This window comes from Canis lupus, chromosome 5 (assembly GCF_048164855.1).
Source record: "Canis lupus baileyi chromosome 5, mCanLup2.hap1, whole genome shotgun sequence".
In the NCBI taxonomy this organism is placed as follows: domain Eukaryota; kingdom Metazoa; phylum Chordata; class Mammalia; order Carnivora; family Canidae; genus Canis; species Canis lupus.
The window spans coordinates 44,013,474-44,029,605 of NC_132842.1; the positions used below are offsets into that span (position 1 = coordinate 44,013,474).

Sequence of the window (16,132 nt, forward strand, 5' to 3'; positions counted from 1 at the left end):
CTCAACAAATAATGCTAATACAAAATGCTAAGTGTTGTACTTGAGATAATTACAGAATGACATATAGGCTTAGAAATAACACAGAATGACTATGATCTTATACATCTAGGCCTTGAAATTTAAATCAGTCCAAATAACACATAAACATCTTAGTGACTTAAGATCTACAGTTAGTAGTAGTCTTTTGAACTTTACTACATCATAAGTTTGGGAATGTCTTGAGTAGGCGGAGACCATTATTTCAAACAGAAAAAAGAATGATTAAACACACAGAGTATTTGAGGAATGTATGAGAAATGCCTATCTCATTCTGTTAGGCCAGGATGTAGATGCTTCCAACTTACATGATCTTCTCACTATTAGAACAACCACATCTGGAAATGACAATAAGTGGAAATAATCAAATAACAAAGAAGATACATAAACATTGGCAAATAATTTGGGCTGTAGCCAGAATCAGAAGATGTTGGAAAATACTTTACAGAAGCTTATACATTTAAAAGCTATTAACTGTGACTGATTAAAGGAATTTGCTACTTTAATTTTACTTAAGTTTCATGAACCTAGGGTAGAATTATAATAAATGTGAAGAGAAAGTATGGAATATGCTTTTCTGTTGTTTTTTTTATTCAGCTAAGCATACATTTTTTAAGACAAAATCATTCAGGAAAAACAAAACAAAACAAAGACAAAAACCTCTGTTGATGTCACAACGCAAACCAAACATAGCAGAGTTTCCCTGCTGATAACAAATCCTGACTTTTTATTTTGGCATGGAGACGTTACAGAAACTCACAGACTTAAAATATATATACAATCAAAGATTCTAAGTGCTTATTTGGGAAATATCATTGGAATAAGGAGTTATAAAACCGTGAATGGCTTCTATAATGCAATTTACTAAATCAGTCTTGGTTCTCACAAACTAGAGTACTCTCATCCTTTGACAGTTGAAAATATATATAATCTATATTTTTACAGTCAGCGACCCACAGTTAATTTTCTTCATTGGTGGGATTGGCAAAGTTTTCACTGTCTTCAGCTGGCATGCTCTGCCCCCGTTGGCTTGGAATAGCAGGAAGCACTCGGTTTGTCCGCAGAGGTCCTCCAGATAGAACTGGGGAGAAAGAACAGAATGAAAGCCTTTCAAGGGTTGCTTCTCTCAGAGTCCCAGGAGGAATGGTGTTGGGAGAATGATGTTATCTCTAAAGGAGTGGAGGCATTTCTACGGAGCTTGTCTTGGTGAGAGCTCAGCTGCAGGAAAAAGTTGTGTCTGTATCTACTCAGGCTTATCACATGTCATCAGGATGTCAAATACGCACAAATACAAGACGGGGCCAAGTTTGATCAAAACATGATTGGACTATGCTTGCCTGGCACAGCTCTCTTTTCCTGGGGTGGAGTAGCTGTTGATGGCCAAGTCAGCACAGTGCTCTAAATGAGCCCCAAGACATCTGTACTGCCTTTTTATGCGATCCTCAAAAGGCAATTGAGTTTCTTTTAGGAAAAGCCCTGTGTACCTTCGCATTTCTTTTTCATAGAGCTAAAGTTGATCAAAGATCTTTATCTTCCCTTCTCTCCTTAAATTTAGTTGTGAAGAGCAAAGCTCCTGGGCTCTGCCTATGAAAATCCCCTCTCTGGCTTCTCCAAACCCCACCAGGATTCAAGGCTGAGAAACTACTTCATTAGATAACTTTGTGAGTCATTTCTGCTTAAAGACAGGGTCGGGCTTGAATTTCATCAGTGATTGAATTCACACCATCCCAAACTCTCACTTTATACAAATCAGTAAAAGCAGAGGAATGGATCTGTTAAGGAAGAGATTTTGTTTTTTGCTACTAATTCCTTGTGTGAGTTTGGAAATAAATCTCCATCTCTCCCTTTCCTTATTTGCAAAATGACAGGGTTATACTAAGACCCTGTGATTCACTGTTTTTACCTAAGAAATCCTAGAACTCTTGATTGGTCCCTTCCACACTACAGCCTGGGGCTGAAAAGACATACTGGGTATTTATTCTGTGCAAACAGTTGCCAGTGTTTTCCATATATTACCTATATTGGATGTATAAATATATTTCCATATATTACCATGTAATCCTTCAAACAACCTTTTTAGGCTGGCACTGTTCTTATAGGCTAAGGGAGGAAACTGAAGGTTAAGAAACTTGTCTGAAACCAGGCAGCTCCTAAATCATTCAACCTCTGCAATTAAGGGGGTATGGAGAGAGAGAGAGAGAGAGAGAGAGAGAGAGAGAATGAGAGAGTATGTGCATGCTTGCATACATGTTATAAATGACAGGGCTGGGATAGAAAGAGAAGGATGGAAGGAAATTAGAATCCAGTAAGAATTGCTTGTTTCCATGAGGCAGCTGACTCAGTGTCTTATAGTTTTGCTCCTGGCTCTGCTACTTACTACCCAAGTAATGCTGGGCAAATCATGCAACCTCTGTGAGATCAGTTTTCTCATCTGTACAATGGAAATAATAATAAAATCTGCCTCCTAGCACAGATATGAGGATATGCAAACTCGGAATTTCTGGGTGTGGAGCCCAGAAATCTACTTTATAACAATCACCCCAGGTAATACTTGAAGTACACTCAAACTTAAAGATCACTGACTAATAGAATATATTTAATATTTTATGTTGTGAGAAATTTTTGTACAAAATATTATTTAATAAATCAATAATGTCAAAAGTAACATGGGTGAACAGCATCTACATAATTATTCCTTTCCGTTTAGGGATGTATAGCCTCTGAGTAGAGGGATGACACATATTTGTACCTGTTCATCATAGTCAGGAAACCAACGTCAAAAGACCAATCTTAAGAGAAAAAATTTTAAAGCACTTTCTTACACACATTAAATAGAACATACCAAAATAAACATTGGTTATTGTTTTTATAATCCAAACACAAAAATTCCTCAAGGGAGGGAGTATTTTTTTTTTTTTACCCTAAACAAGCATTACCAAGTTGGACAAAACTTTAAAGACTGTCTCTATTCTATTTTCCTGTAATTTACAAGTTTTGGCGCCTGATGTTCCCTTGAAAAATGAAAGTAAACTGAAATAACAGTTAGTTGTGTCTAGACATGTTAACTTGCAAAGGAAGCTGAAGAAGATTCATAATACTTACATTTTTGGTCTGGTAGGGGAGCTAGGTTGTTCCGGGTGAAAGGAAGATCCCTGATCTGGGGTCTATTTGGGGAGACATGCTGAAAATTTTGTCCTAGGGACAAACAAAATTGTGTCAATTATCTGAGCATAACCAAGTGCAAATTATAAAATCCAGTGGATAAGAGAATCATAAAGTTGTTAGAGATCACTCAGTTTAAGATGCTAACAACAACAAAAATCATAATAGCTACACTTCTTTGAGTTTCTATTATATACCAGTCACTGTTTTAATGAAATAAAAAGACATCGGAAGTCATTTCTTGAATAAATGAGTTGAAATAAAATTTTATAAACAAGCACAGTTGGCCACTCACTCTATAAAACTTAAAAGTTTGAGGGATGCCTGGGTGGCTCAGGGGCTGAGCATCTGCCTTCGGCTCAGGGCATGATCCCGGAGTTCGGAATCGAGTCCCACATCGGGCTCCCTGCAAGGAGCCTGCTTCTCCCTCTGCCTGTGTCTCTATCTTCTCTCTGTGTCTCTCATGAATAAATAAAATCTTTAAAAAAACCAACTTAAAAGTTTGAAAAAGTAAAATAGGGTATACAATAAAATATATCAGTCAAATCTGTGGTGAATGACACATAAGTAGGATATATTCTTCTCGATCAGTGTTTTTCAATGCTGGTTGCACATAGGAATTGAATTATCTCAGGAGTTTAAAAAAAACACTGTAGCCCAGCCAAACTCCAGATCAATTAAAAGAGAATCTCTGGGGCTGGAATAGGGCATCAGATTTTTATCACTTCCCAAGGTATTCTAATGTGCTGTAGGATTGAGTATCATTGACCTAGAAGATGGGATCTGGGTGAAGTCACCTGGCATGTGGCTATTCTCTAATTTAGGCTATAAGCAGTGCTATGCTGGAGCCATGTGTACTGGCTCTTGGGAACTGATGGTTAAAATTTCAGGAATTTAGTGAGCTCTTGACATCACAGTGGTGGCTTGGCGTCGGTCATAGAAGTATTTACACCATGGAAATCAGCAAGCACTGAGTCAGCTGTTAAATATTTATCAATATACCACCAATTACAAGAGATAGACCTAAATGTCTGAAAATAGAAAGGAATACCCAAGTTATTTATGTCCCTTTAAATAGTTGACCATTTGGTCAACTCCTGGGATAGGAGTAGACTTGTCTGCCAACTTGGGTAAGAGATGCTCCCTCTCTAAACCTCAATTTCCTGAAATACAAAATGGTGAAAGTAATTGTATCTGTCCTTTTCACTTGTCATAAAAATTAAATAAGAGACCAAATGTAAAGCATTTAGCTTACAAGGTGAACACCTAATAAACATTAGTTATTATGACAGTTTTATTCTGTGGAGTGTTTAACACAATCTCCCGGAGAGTGGGGAAAGTATTCATTTGATCTTTTGCCTCATAATTTTGTAAGAATCAGAACAACTATAGGAACTGCTGATAGGCTTAATTCTTCTGCTTGGGCCAGACAGTCCTTAGAATAAGGGAGAAAAAAAGATTAGCCAAGATCCACTGTCTATCTGCATAGGGGCATTATAAGGGCAGCCCTCTGAGCATTGCCATTTGATGAAAATTGAGCAAAATTTACAGTCTCTCTGGTGGATATTATGTTTTTATTCCTTTGTATTCTAAAGGTCAAATAACCTCATAAGCTACTATTTAAAAAGAAAACATCCCTGAGTAGAATAACAGTAAGTAATTACAGTAAGTACCCATATCAACTCATACCTTATTTATCCATGAACATTTGAGCAGAAATTTGCAAAACCAAGAAATGAGATAATGATAATTATGGCTAAAGTTTACTGAGAACTTACTATTGTAGGGACTGGGCTGGATGCTATGGGCATAATTTCATTTAATCTTAACAATCACTTTTCCTTGTGACATAGATGCCATTATCATCCACATTATGCAAATGAAGACACTGGCTTGGAAGAGTTCTCAAATGTGCTCAAGGTTACATAATGGAAAGTGACAGAGCTTGGGCTCCAACTTTGGCCTGACATAAAACTCATCCTGCCTCCCTAGCAGTCAAAGCAATTTTGACAAGATGAGACATGGGCAGAAAGGGGTGGGCGGTCATTTGGGAGATGGGAGGAGAGCCCAACTTCATTCTGCACTGGCATTGGGCTCAGTTTTGAAGGACAAGGTGGATCTGTGCGCAGCCCAAAGCTCTGTTATGTGTGCTGCAGGCATCTCAGGGAGTGTCAGCCCATCAGGATAGGATCAAGGACCACTGTCCTAGATTCAAAGGCGGAAGGGTTTTCACAGTTCAACAATGGAATTCAGTCAAGCAATTAAATAAATTCAGCATTCATCTATTGTGTATCACCGTATTCCTGAGCCTAGAGCGCAAAGAGGACAAGGCAAGGTGCTCAGGAAGGGATAACTGTATGTTGGAGGAAAAACAGGTTAACTTCTATTTTGAAGCCTAAGAGCAGTGGTGTGAGGGTATCACATAGGAAAGGGATGTGGAGAGGTGTGTCTTGAATCCCACAGCACTCGAACTTCTGCTTCATCACTTCCTGCCCAGCTCTGTGACCTTAAGCAGGTGGTATAATCTCTCTATGCCTCAATTTCCTCATTTCCAGAATAGGGATTAAAAACTCCTCTCCAGCAGTGCTGGCAAAAGGGAAGTACGCACTTTGTTATCTGCCTCACAGGAGGCTCAGCAAGGTGGAGCCATTCTATGGTTCACAGTAAGAAAGAGTCTCAGCTCCTAGAGAAGTCAGGGGGACTTCCAGGCAAGGTGGCTTTTGAGCTGGTTCTCAAAAGATTGTACAAATCTGCCAAGCACACAGTAGACAGAAGGTAAAAATAACACGGGCACTGATGCCATAGAGCGAAAGGTATGGGGTGTTGGGGCCCTGAGACATATTCAAGGAAGTGTTCAAGGGGATGGGGGAAAGGATTGGAGATGTAAGGCCCAGATGCTGAGAATGGAGCCCAGCCATGCTGGGAGCATTTTGAGGCCCAGCCATGTGGGAGCATTTTGTTTATCAGCTCAGGAGTCTGGTCTTTGTCCTGGAAAAGATGTAGCACCTCTGATGAGTTTAATCAGAGGGGTCACAGGATCAGACCTACACAGGAAGGAGAGCACATTGCTGCTGGGATAGTCTAGCAAATTGGGGAGAAGGGAGTTCTCTCTTGAGGAAGAAGGGAAGCGAGCACTTTCTTACTTTTGTGATGGCTTGAAAATAACCAGGCTGGTTGCAAACACCACAGAGCTTTCTGTTCCATTTTCTCTGAAAGCTGCTCGCAATGAATTAAGCTGATGTGCTCCAAATTTCCTCATTAGGTTAAGTGCCTCATCCCGCATCTCTCCATCTAGCCCACTGACAGGTCTCAATGAATGTTAAGCAATAATCATTACGGCTAAATGTTCAGGGTTGCTGATGTAAGCACAGGATATTGGCTGCCAGGAATTCAAACAGTAGTACTGCTAGCCCTATTATTTCTACTAAACCCAGGGCAGGAAAAGAGAAAATCCACTGCTAAAGGGACTATCCAAGTTCAGACCAGCAGTGCTGTGGTATGATTTGCAGTATCTAATTGCTTTACCGTATTATACTTCCATATCAAATATGGGCGCTCAATCTAGAAATCTGCTAGACTAACAACTTAAACCACTTAAATGAACCCTCCTAATTGTAGTCCAGAAGCCTCAGTAGTTCTAAAAACATTTCAAATTGGGTTAAAAATGTCCACAAAAATAAAATCTATAAGGCAGGGAAATCTTTTTGTTTTGGGAAGGACAATGTCATTTCTAAGAAAATTGCAGTGTGGGTAATTGGTAAGTATACTAACAAACTTGACTTTGAGATTTAAGGAGAGAAACACATTGCCACAGTGATACCTTGCTATTTAGGGGATGTGGGTTGGAGTGCTGAGAATGTCACTAATTAGTTGTAAGACTTTGAGTAAACCATTTTAACTATTCTAGGCCATGTGAATTATAACTGAAAAGGGCCTCATGAGACATAATGGCCCCAGCCTCTGCGTGAGTAAGAAACTGGCTCAGAGAGACGACATGTCTTGCTTTATCAATCAGGGCTCATCCAAGAAAAAAAGAGACCTCTCTTGGTCTTTCAAACAGAGGGAATTCCCTACATATATTTGTGATAGAAAAGCTAAGAAGCCAAAACTAAGAGAGAGTAGGACAATCCAGAGATTAGCTGTTGCAAAAAAAAAAAAAAAAAAAAAAAAAAAGGCAACCACCCCTAGGCTGGAGAGATAAGAGGAAGAGATGGTGTTATGAAGGCCTACAAGCTAGTAAAAGCCAGAGCCACAGTGAGCAGCTGTGTGAAGAAGTGGGAGGAGTTAGAAGCACTGTTGGGGCTTCCAGAAGAAGCAGAGGGACACTGTGTACAACTACACAGCTTTCCTTCGTTCTCCTACTCTTCCTCTTCTGCCAAGTGCCTCCTGGTACTTGGCCTAAAGTACCTGGAAGCAGCTGCAAGGGAGCCTAAGAAGTGTCGTTTCCTTAGAGACAGAATGGACCTGGGGGGAAAAGAGGAGATGTGAGAGCAAGCAAGCAGTTGACTAGCAACAGGTACTTAAATTTCGTCTTTAAAGCAAGGTCACTTCTAGTTTCTGTCTAAAGCAAACTACATCTAGTTTCTGTCTAAACCATGGCACATGGTTCTTTAAAAAAAAAAAAAACAAAACTTTTGTATGTGTATAACATTGTGTTCGAACCACTGTTCTAAGTACTCTGCATGTATCACCTCTTTAAATCTTAACGGCAACTCACAATCCTATGAGTTAGATATTTCCTCTCAGTTTTTTTTTCAGGTGAAGAAACAAAAACCCAGAGAGATTAAGCAACAGCAAATAAGTGGGAGAGCCAGAATCTGAATCCCGGTGTCTTAACCGCTGGATGATTCTGCGTCTTGACAGATTCCAAAGACCCTCTAACCATTTAATGAATGACTGGATTGCTAAAGTCCTCTCTATTTAAAGACCCTATAATCTTGTATCTAAACATGAGAAGAAAGTTGCTTTAAAGTCAGTTGCAGAATCATTCGAGCAAATCTATATCTTTAAAAAGTTCATTTATAGGCTGAAGATTCTTGGGAGATTTATCTTATCACAACTCAGTTGCCTAGGATGGCTCCTAGTTATTATCAGCGCTTAAAAACATTGGTTGGAAAAAGAAATGCTTTGATGTGCCACAGCTAATTATTCAAGGTTTTCTTGGAGAATTTTGCTTCTTCTTTTCTGCCACCCCAGGACTGACTATTCAAATTATTTCACTGGCAAATGAAGCAAAATTTCAAATGAAGCAAGTTTATTGAGTTTCCTTTTATTTCCAGTAATATAGCAAGTTTAGATGGTTCCAGTGACAGAGCGTACTAGTTCTTCATCCAATATCTACTCTCTTAGAAACAAAAATTCTTCTCTCTTAGAAACAAAAATTCAATTTTTGAGGGACAGCTATGTGCTGAGATTTAAAATACTACAATTCACAGTCTCCCTTGTAGTGAGGCATGACCATGTGACTAGAGTTCTGGCCAATGAGATGTAAGAGAGACATGGGTACTTAGTGGAGATGACATCTTAATGGGAGCTGACTCAGCTGGGGCATATCCATTTTTTTGGCCTCTCTGTGCTCCTTTCCTCCTTGTCTGTTAGCCATAATGCACTGTGAACTAAGCTGAACAATGTTATCATATGGTGAGCTGTGGAGCACACAAATGGAAGGAACCTAAGTCTTTGGTGATGCTGGAGCTACCAAGCACCTGGGAACTACCTACTTCAGACTTCTTTCCTACAGCAGCACTGAATTTCAATGTTGTTCGAGCCATTGTTGCTTTGCTTTCTGTCATAGGCAGCTGAACTCAATCGTAACTGATGGAGAAGAGACAGACTAAGACTGTTTTGGGAAAAGAAAAAGAAGGAGATTTTCACAAATTTCAAAAGATTTTCAGAAGAGAAGGTATTAGCCAGGACAGGACCAAATCCAGAAAGAAGACTGCTTTGAGGCCCTGGAGGCCACTAAAATTAAAAAAAAAAAAAAGAAGATTAATATCTTTCCTTCCTTTATCCTTCTGTTGAATAAAAGCAAAAACACTACCTATGCCACTGACCACACACTTTAGTGCTTTGCGGGGGAAGTAAATGTTGGGTGGAGTTATTCTCAGACACCGGGAAATAGCCTTCCTGTGCTTATCCATATTTATCCTGTGCTTAAATACATATAAATTTATACGCGGGGAGCCATACTCACATGTTTCAGACACCAGGCAAACAGAAATGGGGGAAGAGAGCCAGATTCATGCTGTTTTAAACAGGAAGGAATACTCTACCTTTTCAAATACATATATTCCTCCTCCACTTCTTACCATACACATAGCTCTCTTGGTCTTTCATTCTGTGTTTGACAGAAATAGGGGTTCAAGATACATCATTCCCCCCCCCCCTTAACCCTACCATAAGAAAAACAACAGAAACACATTGATCACAAACAACTGACATGACACAGAGAGACACTGGAAAGTGTTGTGGATGGCGTTGACCTGGGGACCGTGATGTCCAACTGGCGTCAAGGGGGCTGTGGTTATTCCTAACCAGTCCATTATTACCAAGTAGAATTTGGGTTCAGTGCTGCCAGGAGTTTTAATTTCTCAAGAGAAGCTGAATCTTCCATTTTTTTGTAAAACTTCATGATTTTTAAATATTAGCAATTAACTCGCTTGAAGACAAAACAAGATACTATGGTAATGAACTGATTCTGGAAGCTGTTTTGTAACCTCTGTTTTAGAACAATAGTTCCCATTCTCTGGGGTGCATCAGAACTACCTGTGGGACATTTAAAAAATGAAAAACAAGTTTTAGTGTGATACATTTATTTAAAAAGGGGGAATCAGATACATATATATTGCTTGTATGTGTATAAAAACAAATTCTTTAGTGAGATACATTTATTTTAAATGGGGGATATTTGTTGGTGTATATATATTTCATGTGAGTGTGTGTGTGTGTGTGTACATACATGTGCATAAAACATCACTGGAAGAATAAATAAAAAATAACATCAGTAGATTTGGATGAGTGGCGGCGCTGTGTATCTGGGAGAAGAAACAGGAGGGAGAAATGTAGTGTAAGCCTTTGGAATGTGTGGAAACTCGAACCATTAATGTGTGAATATATTTCCTTCCTACGCATATACATAGAAGGCATTGCCATTCTCCTGTCTCCCTCACCAAGATTTTGTTTCGGTATGTTTGGAGTAGGGATTGAACACCTGATTTTAAAAACAAGCCATCACATAAACATTTTGACCCTTTCTCATATTGCCACTTACCCCGGTTAAGAATCTTTGCTACCGGAAATACCAATGTTCCTGCGCTAATCTGCCAGTCACTGCACATATTTGCTAGGTAGATGAGAAGGCACATACTTTAACTTGATGATTGCTTTCAGGGTGGAAAAGCCGAATGTTTCCACAGGCTGGAGATCTTGAATCCACTAGATTCAAGGGAAATAATGGGCCTTAATCATCCATTTTGTTCTGGCCCTGCCCTCTGGGCTACTGCCGCTCCAGTTCCTCATCTAGAACCCTATGAAACATTTCTCATACAGAGCCTGCCCAGAATGAGAGAAGGAAGCAAGGACAATACCTGATGAAGGATTGTGTAGATGAGGAAGATGGGGCAGCCCCAAGCCCTCCTGGTGCCCAGACCTGCTGGTGAGCAATCTGTCCAGCAGCTTATCAGAAGAAGAAACAGTCCAAGCCTTGCAGAACACCTGGTTGGAATCACCTCTCCAGGGGTTATCTAGCAATGCTTGGCAGCCAGTTCTGTTATGCAGTAAGTCCTGCTCACTTCGGCTTTTCTGAGATCGATGGGCCATATGATGGGTACCGGAGCTCAGGCCGGCATGGGAAGTGGCCCCCTGGGAAGCCGTCAGGAAGTTATTGCCCAGGGTGATGGGTGGGAGGCTCTGCGTTCTGATTGGTGGAAGCCCCTTATGGGCCACAGGCTTCTTTTCTGGCAAGAGATATTTTGAATTGTCTGAGGTCCGCTTCTTAAAGTCAATCATAGCCACCTGGTCACCAGGCTCTTCTTGGCAGTTGGTATCCACGATGCTGTCAAAGGTGGTGATGATGTCATCGACTTCCGAGGTGCGCTCTCCTCTAGGTCGGTCCCTGCTGGGATCCTTGTGATAGGCCCCCTGCTCTTCCTTTTTGTTTTTGCAGAAGATTTGGTTGAGCATGCTGAATCGTCCCTCCTTCTTCTGGGGTCTGCTGTTCTGGGAAGGAAGGGGTCGAGTAGGCTCTGTCCTATGGGAATATAAAATAACAAGGATGCTATGAGAGGATAGGAAATGGAGACGATCCCCAACCTCTCCCTCCCCTAAAAAAAGACTTCCTTGTGTTCTATCTGCTTGAGAAGGTTGTCTGAGGTCATCCAAAGACACCCCAAAGCTGTCTCAAGTCAAAGGATGTAGAGGAACTTCCAACACCCTTTGTGACTCCCTTCCTTGCTATGGTCAACTCTTTGTCCAGGTAGACTATTTCTTAGATCCCTCTTGGCCCCACAGGAGCTGTCCTTTCAAAATTTACCTCTAGATAATCTATTTTCACCAAGGGTTTAGTAAACTAAACTAAAATAGCTTAAAACACTGTTCTCACTTCTCAAGGACAGTCAGTAGGCCTGTAAGTTTTATTATGTCACAGAGATGAAGGCCAAGAGTGAGGTGAGGCTTCAACTAGAAGTAGGGTGGTGCTTGTAGAGGTGGGGGATGTGTGGTTTCAGGCTTTCTCTGAAAGAGATCCCAGCAGATCCCGGCAGAGCTCGGACATTATCTACGTCGGGAAGCCGGCCTATTTTTTGCTACTTGAATGTTCTTCACTTCCCTTTTAATTTTTACTAAATCTCCCATTGAAAAAAATGCTTTTAAAAAAAATTGTACTAAAGGAAACCAAGGGAAGAAGCTTCAGTCTGGGCTTCAGCTGCACAAGAGGAAGTGTGTATGCCAGAGATCGGGCGTGGCAGCGCAAGAAAAGCGAGCAGTGCCCAATGGGCAGGCAAATTCTAAAGAAATAAAGGTCAGCAGTTGTCCGGCTAGCTCCTCTTGTGTGGAGAGTTTCCCTGAGGCACCATTCTGTTTTTGTTCCTTGGAAAATTCTGTTATTCCCTTTTGAGGCCAAAATTGACTTTGCTTTCTGTGGTAACGAGTTAATGATGAAACCTGATGAAACCTGACCCATGTGCGCGTCCTAAAAGCCAGATTGCAACATTCCTCTTCGGAGTGAGATATTGTCATCTGTAATTTGAAAAACATCACCACTTGACGGCCTATAATTAATGTTGTTCTTCACAGGCCACACAGTGTGTAACTGAATAAGATTCAGTGATGTATTTCCGTGATGTATTTTTATCTTCCTTCTTTCACCTTTCAATAGGCTTTCTGAACTACTGAACACAACTTCTGAATCCCTGATACTACCAGAGAGCCCCAGGGGAATCTCTAACATTCTTTCAAGTTGACCTGTATAGGATATGCCCTGGTGTGATTTAATCCTACTTGAGTACTTCTACAATCTCTCATCCTTCTGTTACACATTGTGATTTAGGCCAGTGGGTTCTCAGAGTGTGGCCCATTGAACCCTGCAGGTGGGGCCCCTAACGGTGTTCAGCGGTTCCATGAGGTTAAAACTATATTAATAACAATAATATCAAGATGTCTTTTTCACTGTGCTGCTTTTTGCTCTAAGGGTACAATAGAGATAGTGGGGTGAATATGGCCCCTTGGTACAAATCACGATAGCAGCATCAATGGACTTACATTTAAAAAATTGTCATCTGACTTATTAATGCCCAGTAAATGTTATTAATTTTGTTAAATATTAACCTTTGAGTATACATTTTTTGACAAAACAGGAAATACTCATAAGCACTTCCACTATATAATGAGGGTTGACAGTTGTCTTCAGGCAAAACACTTGTGTAATTGTTTGAGTTGCCAGCTAACTCAGACATTTTTTTCCCCACAGAACACAATTTTTATGACTCACAGACAAACTATGGTAATTTGGTTAAAGTTAGATATTTGCAGAAATTTTCACGAAAATGAATAAAATAAACCTGTCATTTCAAGGTAAACAATTGACAGTAACTGCTGCCAATGACAAAAGTCCAGTTCTCAAGCAAAATTAAAAGTTTGAAAAACCTGTATACCATAAGCTTGACTACTTCCTGATACATAAAGGCTTTTCTGATAGGATCAGTGGTGATATTAGCAAATGCAATTTTAAGAAATTGTATAATGAGATGTGTCATTTGGAAAATATTCATAACTGAATGAACCAGTATTTTCCGAATGATTATGCACAGGTATGAAACTCATTTAAAGTGCAATAGACTGGGATGCCTGGGTGGCTCAGTGGTTGAGTGTCTGCCTTTGACTCAGGGCGTGATCCTGGAGTCCCAGGATCAAGTCCCACATCGGGCTCCGTACATGGAGCCTGCTTCTCCCTCTGCCTATGTCTCTGCCTCCTTTCTGTGTCTCTCATGAATAAATAAATAAAATCTTAAAAGAAATAAAGTGCAATAGACCAATTGATTTTAATACAACAGGGTAAAAAAAGTTCATTGATATGCTGATAGTCCACATTGCAACTAACTTTTAGGAAATTAACACTTGTCAAGTTTTGGTGTAATATCAAAGGAAACGTATTCATAATAATCTGAAAATGTTACTGAAATATTCCCTTCTCCAACTACATGTCTATGCAAAGCAAGATTTTTTCAAACACTTCCATCAAAATAATGTATTGCAACAGACTGAATGCAAGAGCAGATGTGAGAATTCAGCTGTATTTATTGTAGTAGGTTCCTATGAAGATATCAAAGAGATTTGCAAAAATAATGTAGAGCTATGCTGTTCTTCTCATTACAACTTTTTTTGGTTTCAGAGAATAGGTTATTCTTAACTAAAACTATGGTACTTGTGTCAACATGTAAATGTCATGGGTTATTGTTGCTTTAAAGGAATAACTAATTAAATATTTTATTAAAATTTTGTTTTAACTTCTAATGCCATAAATATTGATAGGGGTAGCTCACATACACAGAAGCACTTTGGGTTTCGTGAGTTCTGAAAGTGTAAAACAGCACTGAGCATAAAAAGTTTGAGAATTGTTGATTATGGAAAAAAAGGAAAAAAGATTAAGAGAACATGGCATAAAGGGAAGAAGAAAAGAAGAAGAAAACAGAAAGCAGAAATGAAAGTCCAGTGGACGTTAGGCTGATGGATTTGGGCTCACTACTACCATTTTGCTCCACAAGGTAGAGAGAACATGTCCCATTAGATACACTAGACAACGGCAAACACAATATTAAGTTAGTGCTGGCTTTGTGTATCAGTAAGTTAAAGAATGTCAACTGATTTTATAAATTCCCTGAGAGGAAGAAAACAATGAGTGCCTCCTGGTACACTCACCTGCTCTCTTGGGAGAGGAGTCTGATGCAGGCTGCGTGGCCGCAGTACAGGGCGTAGGCCAGGGGTGTGCTCTCCTTGGTGTCTCGCAGGTTGCTGTCTATGCCCAGCTCCAACAGTGACTGCACACAGTCTGCCTTCCCTGCAGCTGCAGCCCAGTGCAGAGGGGTCCTGGGGCACCACAGGGGAACAACACAAGGGTCAGAGCACAGAAATGGCCCAGGTTGCTTAGCCAGTGACAGCTCCCACTCAAAGTCTGGGCCTGGCCTGCAAAACATGTTGCTATTTACACTGTGAAGGTGGTAAGTATTAGACGGGGCTTTGGGGGTGATGGTGGAGCCTCATTGGAGCCTGTCCTCTAAGCTCTAAGCATTCCTTGACCTTTTGCCTTCTCTGGACTTCCTGAGAATGTCCTAGAAGAGGAAGTAGTGGGGCAAAGGCTATGGATAATTTTAAGGCTCTTTATTCTTAGTGCCAAACTGTCTTCTAAGAACACTGACTCAATTTATCCACCTACCAGCTGTGTCCCTATTCCTTCCCTCAACTGAGTGTTATTATCACCTTTAAAAATCTCTGCCAATCTGGTAGGCAAAATGATACTCCAGTGTTGTTTTCTTTTGCATTTCTTTAATAGCAAGGCTGAACTTTTGAAATATATTTTTGCCATTGGAGTCTCCTCACTGAAATGACTCTTAATGCCGTCTCTTAATGCTATTTTTCTTTTAGATTGTTAGTGTTTCTTACTAATTTATATAGGCTCTTTAGAAATTAAAGGTATCGATCTTTTTGCAAATATTTTCTCTAATTTGTTACTTGACTTTTAATGTTTTAGTGATTTTCCATAAAAGTTTTTTAAAAATTACCACATTTAATTATCTCTTCACTTTTCTTTCATAATTTTATGTGTAGAAAGTCCTTCATCAGCCAGAAGGTAGATACATATTCATCAGTACCTAAGCCTTTATTAAATTGTAAAACCAGGATTTTCTCAGGAAAAGAAAGCAAGAGACTGGGAGAAAATACTGTAATTTGTAAATTGTCCTGGGAAAGGCTTGATCCTGAGGCAGGAAAGGAGGGCACGGAAAGCTCTTGGCTTTATGCTGGGGCCTCAACCTTGGGCAGAAAGAAGGGCAGCCAAGTAGTCTCTCAGGAGGCAGCTAAGGGGCTGCACAGATGAGGGCTCAGTTGGGGTTATCTGCCTTAATATTTGCAGAGTAGCCTTGTCCCCATTGTGGCCAGCACCCCGATGTATGGATTGTGTCTCTGGTCAATCAAGCATTCTTCTCCTCAGGTTACGCTATGGGCAGCAATTTGAGAACACTTACTAGGACCATGTCTTTTTTTTTCAATATAGTGATCAATCACGGTGCTTATTTGAATATGTGTCAGATGTGATTCATTCCACTCTCCTTGAGAGAGGTCTCCAGACAATATTTATTATGAAACAGGACGAGGCACCAGTCAGATTATGCCATCCTGTTGAGAGGATATATTGCCAATAAATTCAGTAGATGAAGGGCTGGAC

General features: G+C 40.2%; 1 protein-coding gene across 5 annotated transcripts in view; it reads right to left on the bottom strand.

Moving 5' to 3' along the window:
• Window positions 1-604: 604 nt before the first annotated feature.
• Window positions 605-16,132, bottom strand: part of ANKRD55 (ankyrin repeat domain 55) — a 113,784-nt gene continuing 98,256 nt past the window's right edge. For 3 of the 5 annotated variants that reach the window (XM_072826487.1, XM_072826488.1, XM_072826486.1), the window contains exons 9-12: window positions 14,611-14,778; window positions 10,785-11,446; window positions 3,139-3,231; window positions 605-1,117 (exon numbers count right to left, since the gene is read on the bottom strand). In XM_072826487.1, coding sequence (XP_072682588.1) covers window positions 996-1,117; window positions 3,139-3,231; window positions 10,785-11,446; window positions 14,611-14,778 — 1,045 coding nt within the window. In that variant the 3' untranslated portion in view covers window positions 605-995. Of the gene's footprint in view, window positions 1,118-3,138; window positions 3,232-7,605; window positions 7,663-9,060; window positions 9,964-10,784; window positions 11,447-14,610; window positions 14,779-16,132 lie in introns of those variants that run through there. The other 2 variants (XR_012031205.1, XM_072826489.1) reach the window with 2 other exon arrangements.